Source organism: Hyperolius riggenbachi, chromosome 6 (genome assembly GCF_040937935.1).
Source record: "Hyperolius riggenbachi isolate aHypRig1 chromosome 6, aHypRig1.pri, whole genome shotgun sequence".
In the NCBI taxonomy this organism is placed as follows: domain Eukaryota; kingdom Metazoa; phylum Chordata; class Amphibia; order Anura; family Hyperoliidae; genus Hyperolius; species Hyperolius riggenbachi.
In genome coordinates this window covers 126691363-126704220 of record NC_090651.1, presented here as the reverse complement: position 1 = coordinate 126704220, position 12858 = coordinate 126691363, and the positions used below count along the sequence as shown (strand labels likewise).

The 12858-nt window shown below is 49.1% G+C and overlaps 1 protein-coding gene across 2 annotated transcripts in view; it reads left to right on the top strand.

Moving 5' to 3' along the window:
• Nucleotides 1-12858, top strand: part of LOC137521087 (calcium-activated chloride channel regulator 4A-like) — a 73506-nt gene that overhangs the window by 37958 nt on the left and 22690 nt on the right. For both annotated transcript variants that reach the window (XM_068239870.1, XM_068239869.1), the window contains 2 exons: nt 4823-5047; nt 9180-9357. In XM_068239870.1, coding sequence (XP_068095971.1) covers nt 4823-5047; nt 9180-9357 — 403 coding nt within the window. The remainder of the gene's footprint in view (nt 1-4822; nt 5048-9179; nt 9358-12858) is intronic.

The window sequence follows — 12858 nt, the reverse complement described above, 5'->3', positions numbered from 1 at the left end:
ATTTTTGCTACCCATCATATTTGTGCCTGCAAAGTTACTGAGCTGTGCTGTGCTGAGCTAAAAGCTTCCAATGTGTTCACTGTGCACAACTACGGAACAGCCAGCCTATAATCAGCAGCACGTTATAGCCAGTATGTGTGCTCTACACATATCTGGCAGTGGCACCCATGTCCCCTCTCTCTCATCTACCTGTCTCCCTGCAAGGCTGGCTCCCATCCAACAGAGCGATCCATCTCAGCTCTGCTTCCAGGACCCTGCTGCCCGCTGAGAGGGGGCGTGTCGCTCCTGGCCCCGCCCCTTTTGCGATCCGAATCACTCATTTTGATGATTCGGATGATTCGACTCACAAAATAGATTCGGATCAAAGATCCGAATCGTTCATGATCCGGACAACACTAGTGCTCAGCTGCTCGGAAGTTGTGAGTGCAGCTCACATGGTGGGAAGAGCCGAGGCAGAGAAGCATGGCTCTGGGTGCAGCTTTCTCGTACACTGCAGAGAAGAGGCACCTCAGTGCAGGAAGCTGGAGGATCGGATTACTGGCTGGGAATACTTCTGCATCCTGTGACTGCAGCAGCTGCCAGCTTGTGCTTTCCTGCTTGTAAGTAGCTTCTGTGACTGCATGCTTGTCCCATACCCCTCTAACCACTGCTCCCGGCACCACTCCATATCAGGCTCCCATCATGCCCCCCCCCCCACTCCACAGAGGCACCACTGTTCCCAGCATGCCCACCCCCACTCCTTAGAGGCTACAGCATGCCCACCCCCGCTCCATAGAGGCACCACTGCTCCCATCATGCCCCCCTCCCACTCCACAGAGGCACCACTGTTCCCAGCATGCCCACCCCCACTCCATAGAGGCATCAGTGCTCCTATCATGCTCCTCCATACTCCATAGAGGCACTACTGTGCCCAGAAAGCCCCCCCCCCACTCCACAAAGGCACCACTGCTTTCAGCATGTCCCCCCACTCCACAGAGGCACCAGTGCTCCCAGCATGCCCCCCTCCCCACTTCACAGAGGCACCACTGCTCCCAGCATGTTCTCCCACTCCACAGAGGCACCAGTGCTCCCAGCATGCCCCCCACTCCACAGAGGCACCACTGCTCCCAGCATGTCCCCCCACTCCACAGAGGCACCACTGCTCCCAGCATGTCCCCCCACTCCACAGAGGCACCAGTCCGCCCAGCATGTCCCCCCACTCCACAGAGGCATCACTGCTCCCAGCATGCCCACCCCCACTCCACAGAGGCACCAGTCCTCGCAGCATGCCCACCCCCACTCCACAGAGGCACCACTGCTCCCAGCATGCCCCCCTCCCCACTCCACAGAGGCACCACTGCTCCCAGCATGCCCACCCCCACTCCACAGAGGCACCACTGCGCCCAGCATGTCCCCCCGCTCCACAGAGGCACCAGTCCTCCCAGCATGCCCACCCTCACTCCAACTCCATAGAGGCACCACTGCTCCCAGCATGCCCCCCTCCCCACTCCATAGAGGCACCAGTGCTCCCAGCATACCCACCCCCACTCCACAGAGGCACCACTGCGCCCAGCATGTCCCCCCGCTACACAGAGGCACCAGTCCTCCCAGCATGCCCACCCCCACTCCATAGAGGCACCACTGCTCCCAGCATGTACCCCCACTCCACAGAGGCACCACTGCTCCCAGCATGTCCCCCCACTCCACAGAGGCACCAGTCCTCCCAGCATGTCCCCCCACTCCACAGAGGCATCACTGCTCTCAGCATGCCCACCCCCACTCCACAGAGGCACCAGTCCCCCCAGCATGCCCACCCCCACTCCACAGAGGCACCACTGCTCCCAGCATGCCCCCCTCCCCACTCCACAGAGGCACCACTGCTCCCAGCATGCCCACCCCCACTCCACAGAGGCATCACTGCTCCCAGCATGCCCACCCCCACTCCACAGAGGCACCAGTCCTCCCAGCATGCCCACCCCCACTCCACAGAGGCGCCACTGCTCCCAGCATGCCCCCCCCTCCACAGAGGCACCAGTCCTCCCAGCATGCCCACCCCCACTCCATAGAGGCACCACTGCTCCCAGCATGCCCCCCCCTCCCCACTCCATAGAGGCACCAGTGGTTCCAGCATACCCACCCCCACTCCATAGAGGCACCACTGCTCCCAGCATGCCCCCCTCCCCACTCTATACAGGCACCAGTGGTTCCAGCATGCCCCCCACTCCATAGCAGCACCACTGCTACCAGCATGCCCCCCCCCCCTTGTAGAGGTACCCTTGCTCCAAGCATGCTCCTCCTCTCCAAAGAGGTACCACTGCTCCCATCATGCTTCCCCCTTCACTCCAGAGAGGCACCACTGTGCTCCCCCCCCCCCCAATAGAGGTACTGCAGTTCCAAGCATGCTCCTCCTACATGTAGTATTGGCTTGTTCCCTAGAGCTGACTGGCATAACCCCCTGGTCTCAATTCACATTGGAGGAGGCCTGGCAGCCAGCTCCGGGGCCCTGGGGGACAACCCGATACTATAAGGAGACGGAGGGGTATGCTAGGAACTGTGGTGCCTCTGGAACGGGAGGAGCATACTGGGAGCTGTGGTGCCTATGTGGAGGGGAGGCGTATGATGAGAACGGTAATGCCTTTATGGAGGGGTAGGGGCATGCTGGGAGTTGTGGTACCTTTATAGAGGAGGGGACATGCTGGAAGCTAAAGTGTCTCTATAGAGGGGGGCATGCTGGGGGCTGTTTGCAGTTTGCCCCTATGGAGACACTGACCCTGGCTAGACCATTTATTCTTACCCTACCCTGGCAGACATCTTCCCTGTAAACTCCCCTTAGTAGTGGGGAGCCTCTGGACATTCTCTAGAGCCATACCTCCCTATACCCCACTATTCTAGTGCTGTATCCCTCTCTGGACGAATAGGTATCTTTAGTACACAAGCGTGACCGTATCTGTACTGGGCATGTGCAAATAAGGTCCGCACATGCCTAGTAAAATGAAATGCATGGAGGAAAACAGCTACGTGCCTTAGTTCTACTGGGCATGCACCGAACTCACTTACGCATACCCAGTGCGGACATACTTGTCCTCAGCCACGCTTGCACAATAAAGTAACCTATTCGACCAGAGAGGGACCCAGTGCTAAATAGGGATATCAGAGGGGGGTTGTTGTGTTTTGCATTTGTGTATTGATATGGTTGGGGGGGGCGGCTTGTGGCAATGGGCCTAGGGCGGTAAAAAGTACAAATCCGGCTCTGGAGGAGGATGGGGGAAGCCTCAATAGGATCCAGAGGCTTCCCCCTCCCAAGGAGAGTTCCCCCCAGGGGTGTTTTTTCTTAATACAGGTTTTCTTTAAGAGGGACAGCTGGGGGCATTCATATTGTGCTGTTAGAGGTGAAATTCTTGGACCAGTGAAAGAGGAACCAAAGCAAAAGCATTTGCCAAGAATGTTTTCATTAATCAAGAATGAAAGTCGAAGGCTCGAACCCGATTAGATACCGTCATAGCCCAGACTATAAACGATGCCGCCCTGGCGTTCAGTTTCCCCATTTTCGTGCAAAAAGTGATCCAATTAATTTTTATAACCTTTTTTTCCTGTAACTTGCCAAAATGTGTCAAGCAAGGGTTTAGTATACAGTGCAGGAGAGTACTGACGTTTATACACGTCAATACTGTGCACAACATGTTTTGTATTGACGTGTATAACCATCAATACCGCTAGAGAGGTTAAAACTGTTGGTTAAAATGACACCAGCCAAAGCTCAAGCAAACAGACAAAAACCTTCTAATATGACATTGTGTTTAAAAAATGTTTTATGGGCAAAAATCAGGTGTCCCCTCCAAGTAAATGCCTAAGTCACAGTTTTTTTAATATGTGTTGATGTTCTTTGCAATAACGGGAGGATTGTTATTAGACTAGTATATTTATAACAGGTTTTTTTTGGTATACTTTGGAGCCTTGTAACTCGTGAACTTTTGTATTTATACTTGTACCCTCCAAGTAAGGCTGGCTTAACCTTTTCGGGACCACGTGCATTAGATTCTACGCCACACTTGTAGCTGTTCTAGCCTGATGCGGCGTAGAATCTACGCCGGCCCGCAATTTCCGCTCCCAACGCGATCGTGCGCACCCGGAGGGGGAGATTAAGCTGTCATATGACAGCCGACATCTCCCCCGAGTGATCAGCAGCCATCGCGTATGGCTGCTGATCACATGATCACTACGATCGCCGTCGGATCGTAGTGATCAGTTTGACAGCTGCGGCGGCAGGGGGGGGAAAAGAAGAGGATCCACTCACCTCCCTGCCGTTCCAGCGACGATCGGCGCCCCCCTCCGCTCTGGCCGGCATCTCCGCTCCATCTGACGTCAGCGCCGGGTCCCGGCTTGATGACGTCATCAAGCCGCGACCCGGAACTGATCGTCAGACAGAACGGAGATGCCGGCCGGAGAAGAGGGTCCCGTGCGGCTCATCGCTGGAGCCTGGAAGGTAAGTGAAGGCTGCTGGCAGAAGGGGGGGCCCAGGCCACCAAGGGGGGACACTCTTCCAGGCAGCCACAGACGGGATTCGGCCGCCTGACCCCCCCAAACGCGCGCACCTCCTTCCCGCGCAAAATGCCTGGTCCTTAAGGGGGGGTAGGTGGCCGGTCCCGAAAAGGTTAAATAATGCCTGGCTCATGCAGTAAGGGGTGTTACTTTCTGAGAAGAAAGATTAATTACACAGTTTGGTTATCCTTTTATCACCTGGTATTACATTTGGTATGTACAGTAACTTATAATGAAGTAGAAAAGTAGCTGTCCATTACTAAAAGATAGCAATATAACCTTTCATTCAACTCTCCTTATTCAGTATAATCGTATTGAGAGGCTGTACCAAGCTGCAGAAGTGTTCCTCATTCAAATCATTGAAACAAACTCTAACATTGGAATGGTTCAGTTTGCTGATTCTGATTTTGTTCTATCCCAACTGCTACAAATAAGGAGTGATGCCGAACGGCAACAGCTAAAGCAACTTCTTCCAACAACAGCAAATGGAGGAACTAATATTTGCTCTGGAATTCTGGCTGGAATTGAGGTAGGTCTCTTAGGTACATTATGAATGTGAAATAGTGTACAATGCTTTAAGGTTCATACACACATCCAACTTTTATTGGTCAATAACTGACCAATCTTACCACCTCCATTTAGTATGAGGGCCAATAGACTTTGAATACTACAAACATATTATGTAGGTAAGCTCTCATGCTACAAGTAAGTGGTAAAATTGTCCAATCGTTGGTCAACCATGCATGTGGAAATCAGGCTTTAATGTAGTAATCCATGTGATTTACATGAGGGTCCTCTTACACGTGGTGCAGTGCGATTAGAGCATCCCAAAAATGCTACTGCACCATTACACACACTCTGCGTTGACAGAGAAATTGGAGGCAACCTGCCTTCAAAAAGTCACACACTTAAGTCACATGTATACTGCTAAACAGGAAATACGTAATCTGAAAACCTACATCTGTGTATGCGCATGTATGTAGGGATGTTTGGAAAGTGTAATTTCCGTCCCGCCGGAATTCCAGAATTCCGCCAGAACCAAATTCCTTCGGCATTGCATTCCGGCGGAATTCCGCGTTCCGCTGGTAAAAATAAAGGTATTGCAATGGAAACCTCGCTTTTGCCAAGCGTAGGCCATGGGACCTACTTACTGGCTGTTCCACCGGAATTTTTTTTTTGCGCCGCAGGAGTTGTCGTGACTCGCGTAGGCTATGGGACCTAGCGGTGGTTCCATGGCGGTCATTATAAGTTTGTTGTTTGGATCTGCAGTATTGCTACTCCCACAGTCTCTCCAGCATGTGGAAGGTGGAGTTCCACTGCGTTGGGCAATCTGAAATAAGCCTGTCCTGCGGCAGGCTATGGCGGCGCTGCAGCAGTTTCATGGCTGCAGTGGCAGTTTCGGAGCGACGGATGTGTGGTGATACCTTTCGTGCTGAGGCCACAGCGTGTGTTTAAAAATTTCTGGACTACAAGGTTGAAGACGTGGGTCAGGCAAGGTAAGTGGGTATAGCCACCTTCCGAAATGGCGGCCAGCATGTTGGCACCATTATCGGACACCACTACATCTGTGTCCAGTTTTCAGGGGGTCAGCCACTGCCAAATCTGATTGTGTAAGGCTGCAAGGATTACAGATCCGGTTTGCCTGTTCTCCTCCATGGATTCCATTTTCAGCACTGCTTGGCATTGATGGTGCTGCAGACCAGTGTAGGAGGAGCGGGGCCACTTGCTGGGTGGCTCAGCAAAGGCAGACTGGCCTTGGACAAAACAGGTAGCAGAGGGAAGTGGAACAGGCTTCCCCTTCAACCCACGTGGCGGCACCACCAGCTTGCACCCTCCTCAGCAGAACCATGGAGGGTAACCCAATGGGCGGTAAAAGTCAGATACTTTCCCTGCCCATGCCTGCTGCTCCAGCCATCCATGGTAAAGTGCACCTTTCCACCTACAGCATGATCCAAAGACAGTTCAACACACTCCACAATGTGCTGGTGAAGGGCAGGGATAGCATTCCTAGCAAAATAATGGCGGCTGGGGATCCGCCATTGTGGAGCAACACTGTTCATCAGTCTGCGGAAGGGGGCACAGTCCACAAACTGGTAGGGCAGCGGCTGTTGGCCTAACAGCCTTGCCAGGAGAGCGTTATTTTTCACACCGAACGGATCAGCTGCAGGGAGCATCCGCTTCCTCTGCAACATTTCTGGCACAGAGACCTGACGCTGGAACACTGGCGATTCAGAGGACACCAAGGGTGATGACGAGGTGCTTGCTGAGGTGTGGAGTCCTCTACCAGCCTAGCTTACAGAGGGAGTTGAACAATAGGACTGAGCAGGTTGGATAGGGACAGGAGTCACAGGATGAGTAGAAAAAAAAGAGGAGGGGCCTGTTGCTGTTGCTTTTCCTCCACTCATCTTATTGGAATTTTTCACATGTTCAAACTCCTGGCTGTGGTGGATGCGCAGATGACTTATCAGCCCTGAAGTGCCGAACCCGCTGCCCGATCACCGATTTACGGCACACAGAACAGACTGCCCTGGATTCATCCTCTTCCAGAACAGTAAAATAATTCCAGGCAGGGGACGTGCGTGCACGTCCAGCAGTGGTGCAAACTGTTTTAGCTCCTTGATCCTCAGCATTGGACTGCTGGCAGGTACTGAAAGACGGAAAAGCACTTGCAGGCTGCTGTTGGCCAACCGTCTGCTCTGTTTCTACAAGCTGCTCACGCCTGCCAGTGCCCAACCCAGATGGCGACCACGTTGGATCAGTCGCCTCATCATCAAAAATATCAGCCAGTTCAATGAGTGACTCTTCTTCTGGACTCTCCTGGCCACGAAACACCTCTGTAGTTGACAGATGTTGACTGGTGGTGACACTGGATGAAGCAATCACAGTGGCCATTTCTGTCACCACAGAGCCCACCACTTCTTGGGAGCTTGGTCCCATGGTCTCCTCCAATGCATCCTCCCAAACGTTCTCCACATCTCTCTCAGCGATGTAGGTGTGCTGTACTTCTGGAGCAGAGTACTGGGAGGAAACAACCTCGTCAAGAGAAGCAGCTGCGATCGGGTTCTGGTCAGGAGGAACCTGGCGGCCACTACTGGTGCTGCTGCCACTAGCTTGAAGTTCCTCAGACTGGGTAGAGGGTTCATGGTCTAAGTAATCGACAACTCTCTGCGCCTCCTGCTCTGTCAAAATTTTCCTGCGTGCTGCGAACACAGGGAAGACTTTTCTGACCAGGGGGGAACGCTTCCTGCTGCTGCTGCCACCCTCAACCTGATCACGTACTTGCCATGATCCACCAACACCACCATCACTCCACTTCCTTTTAGGAGTGTCAGTAAATTGCTGCTGCTCTCGCTCCATTGTTTTGGGGCCAAAAACTTTATTGGAGAAAGGGGTATGAGTGACAGAGCAGATGAGATCACAAAATAAGGGGATGAAATAAAGAAAAAAATAAAGAAAAATAAAGAAAACAAAAAAACAAAAAACAAAACTGAAAAAAAAACCTTGCACTACACTCACTCAACTAATCAATCAATCAATCAATCAATCAATCAACTAACTCACTCTCACTCTGTCAAACACTAAGCCTGTGGCCTGACTGGCTCTGCAGTACTAGCGCACTACATTGCAATCTATCACTCAAACTACAAGCTACTGTAACTTTCTCACAAATACAGCTAGCTTACTACTACAGCTCACACTCTAACTCTCTCTCACAGAGTCTTTAAAAAGACTTTTGGTTTATATATAGTCTTAAAAAAGACTTTTGTGTTTTGTTAAAACAACTAGTATTTTGTTAAAACAACTAGTATGGGTCTGTCTCTCCTCTGTCTCCAACACCAGACTGAAACCCAGTAGGAAGAAGAGAATGGAGGCACTGTAGTAGCAAAAATATGGTACCTTTAATCCACGGTGATACAGACAGCGGGGTACACAGTGGGGGTGAGGGGATGCCACAGACTGAAACCCACAAGCTTCGTGACTGCACACCTCTCTTATATACAAAATGGGTGGGATAGGTGCTGATAGGTAGCTAGGATTGGTTGGTAATTCTTAAGGCTCTAATTGGTGCAGAAATTCCTGTTTTCATGCAGAAATCCGTTTGTTAGCTTCTGTCTACAGTGTCTAGGCGGGTCTTCCTTGTGATTGGCGTACAAAAATTAGCATTCCGACGGAATACGCATCATTCCGTGGAAATTCCGCCGGAACGCTAGAGCAATTCCATTCCGATGCGACGGAATGGAATTGCCAATTTCTGACCGGAATCGCGGAAATCTGAATTCCGCGGAATCCAGCGACCATCCCTAACCGCATGCACTGCGAAATAATGCACTGCAGCTTCTGCGTCAGCTGGAGCACTTCTATTGCATCACATCGCAGCAAGAGTGTCATGTTCTATTGATTTTAATGGCCATTGCTATGAGGAGCGTTAGGTGGAAGCCAAACGACGCAAAGCGGCAAGTGTAAAAGGAGCCGGAGGCCTTGTGCAAAATTTTGGAAAAGTAGTTTTAGCCATTTTCAGTAACGGGGCTATGAGAATTCTTTGCCATGGTTGGAAGGAGAAGACATTTAGTCCGTTACAGTTTTAGTAAACTATCACTGAGTCATAGAATCTTTCCTTTTATCAATTTTCTTTTTTACTTGTATCTTAACCAACTGCATAGGTAAACAAAGGAAAGTCAGGCTCATCTCATGGCACAGAAATAGTATTATTGTCAGATGGAGAAGACAATTATCATGGCACTCTTTGTTACCCTGATATAATAAACAGTGGAGCAATAATTCATGTCATATTCCTTGGACTAGCAGAACCAACACTTGAAGAACTATCAAAGGCTACAGGTAGGTGTTTGATCACTGAAATACTACTGAACTCTGTAAGCAAAAATCAGGACAAATATCTATGTAATTTATCAAATACTAAGATTATTATTATGATTAGTATTGATTTATAAAGCGCCAACATAATCTGTGGCGCTGTACAAAGTAGGAAAACAAACAAAGGGTACATAATGATACAGATAATGATATCTATCAAATATGGACACTAGTACAAAATACTGCACAGAACTGGTGATAACAATGACCGATGTAACATTATCAATAAAATGTATAACAGAGTGGCAGCTAAGAAATGAATAACAAATTCCAAGAGAGCCCTGCCTTTAACCATCTCCCGACCGCTCCACGCCGATGGGCGTGGCCGCCGCGGCAGCCCCAGGACCGCCTAACGCCGATTGGCGTAGAATCGTGGGGCTGGGATTTGCAGGAGATCGCGCGCGCATCTCCTGCTTAAGGGGCGGAGCTCCGCCCCGACTTCAGTCTCCGAGCGGCTATTGCCGCTCGGGAGACTGTTAGACGGCGAAATCGCCATCTATTTACATAGTGCAGCACTGCGATCAGCAGCAGCGCTGCACTGGGGACAGCCGTGTGACACGGCTGTCCCCCTGGGGGACTCAGAAGCGATCTGCTGTGATAGGCAGACGGGGGGAGGGAGGGTGGGAGAGTAATGCGCAGAGGGGAAAAAAACTAAAATGTATTAAAAAATGAGACAGAAAATGTTTGTTTGCAAACAAACAAACATACCTGGGGGTGATCAGACCCCACCAACAGAGAGCTCTGTTGGTGGGGGGAAAAGGCGGGGAGATCACTTGTGTGCTGTGTTGTGCGGCCCTGCAGCTTGGCCTTAAAGCTGCAGTGGCCATTTTCATTATAAAGGCCTGGTCTTTAGGGGGGGTTAATCACTATGGTCCTCAAGTGGTTAAGAGCTTACAATCTAAAGGAATAGGGGAAAACAAGAGGTGGGGAAGTATGTGGTAGACATACAGGCAGTGTGCTTACGTTATCTAATAAGGAATAAAACTTGACGAGAGGTTGGCAATATATTACTGTGAATGCATTAGAAATAGCTAAATGGCTGTTTTAGGAAACGCTGGCATTTTAAATTGTAGAATACTTAAACATTTGCTTGTTCAGACGCCAACCACATGCACAAAATGTTTGTATGTCACTTATAAGGACTCAGTGGTAGAGACTATATTTATGTGTTTATAAATTGTATCTAAATAAAATATTGTACTGTATATCAGACAAATACCTCTTCAGATGTAGTGGTGGGTTAATTGGACCTTACAGAAAATTGTATTTTTGCCTTTTTTTTTTCTTTTTTGTATCCTTTTTTTCAGCTGTAGTAGGGGCATTTCTGGGACTCTAGAAGGGAGAACTGTACAACACATATCACGCTGCAGCAAAATACGGGTGTGGATATACCCGCAGTTTGTGAGCATGTCTGAATAATATGTAAACAGTAGAGTATTGTACAATGAATACTGGTATGAGGTTAATGATATTTAACCTCCTTGCCGGTTATCCCGAGCTCAGCTCGGGGTAACCTGCGCAGGATGATTTCTTAGGCCCCGCTGGGCCGATTTTCACAATCTTTTTCTTATTGCACGCAGCTAGCACTTTGCTAGCTGCGTGCATATCTCGATCACTGCTACCCGCCGCGCCGCTCCCCCCCCTCCAGATCCCTTGCGCAGCCTGGCCAATCAGTGCCAGGCAGCGCTGAGGGGTGGATCGGGATTCCCTCTGACGTCCCGACGTCCATGACGTCGGTGACGTCATCCCGCCCTGTCGCCATGTTCTGAACGGGATTTCCTGCTTGCAAAGAGCGCCAGCGGCGATTGGAATAGGTAGGGGGATGCCGCTTGACAGCGACTATCATGTAGCTAGCGCTAGGCTAGCTACATGAATTAAAAAAAAAATATTTTAAAAAAGTGCTGCGCCGCTCCCTTGCCGACATAATTGGAACGGCAAGGGGGTTAATGCTTTCTCTTTCTCAGTCTAGACAAATATTGCATCCACCCTGCTTGTAGCTAAAACTTGTGAATTAAAACTCAGAATTTGCGATGCCTCTGTGACCGTCTGAGCCCCAATTGTGTGAGGGATTGAGTAAACCAGGGGGACTAATTTATTAATCAGCAAACAAAGACCTAAAGACCCCTAATTTAGACGTTCTGTTTAATTTAAGTCATCTTAATGACATGTTTTCATGCCTGCAAAAAAATCTATGTATTCCCTTTTGATATTGCATGTATATAGCTGTCTGTTCCAACAGCTTGTAAGCAAACAGGATTGAAGTCTGCCCTGCCGAAAGCTTTTTCTTATTCTTTTAAATTAGCCAATAAATGGTATAATCCTGATTCAAAACTTCTTGCTAATATATAAACAGTTTCCCGTCCCCTAACCCTAACTTATCTTTGGCTAAAACCCCCTCTTACAAAAAAAATAAGTGAGTCTGTATCTACTGTACAACAGCCATATGAGATGTAATAAAAATGATGCATTGTGTCCTCCAAATAATACAATTAGGAAAAGAGCCCCCACAAATGACATACCTGGGTAACCTATCCTCCCCAACATAATTAGGCAGAGTGCCTCCTAAGGAAATCATATTTCTGCAATGCACCCCTCCAGTAACATAATTCCTGCAATCAATTCCTGCCCTTTGAATGGGATGGCAAGGCAAGGCATTCACCTGCTTACTTCATGTAAAATTGATAGTGGAAGATGCTGGCTGTGTGACTCTTGTTGCCCAAGTGACTATGACCTGGTGTCTTTTTCCTATGTAACTGCTACCGCAAACTGTGCACAACTGAACTTCTCTGGATCTGAGGTAACAACAGCTACATGAGGCAGCTGCAGTATGGACGCAGTCTGTGCAAAACTGTTGGGCTCAGCTCCGGTCCAGCAAATTACTAATTGAGGTATCATTGCTGTAATTAATATGCTGCGCACAGGCGCCTGTCCAAGCAGCGGCTACATGAAGTATCATTGCCGCAGTGCACATCCATTAAAGGGCTACTTAAATGTACAGGCTGATTGCTTGGGTTGCCTATATCATTGTAGCCTTGAGCATACGTTGGATAAAGGGGCTGAAAAAAAAGAGCAAGAATTGAAGCCGAAATACAGATATCATAATTAATAACTATATTAACATTTTGGTGTAACCAAAAATTATTAATTACCTAAATAGCATTAATACTGTAGATCAATATGCTTATAGTGGTAATACTGATTGATGGACTTTAAAGCTGCAAACCCTACACTATAATGTTGTACTTTTAATGTGTTGCCGAACATCAGTACATTACAAATATCAGTACTAACATGACGCATCCACTCCTCCTGCTGCCAGTATATTACTGTCACACAGCATTTGCTCACTACTGTGTTCAGAACTATATGTGGATAACATAGTGGAATGACTGCTATTTTATCCACTACGGTTTTGTATCCTATTTTGTAGTGGATAAAATATCCGCTATGCCATTGCTTTACCTT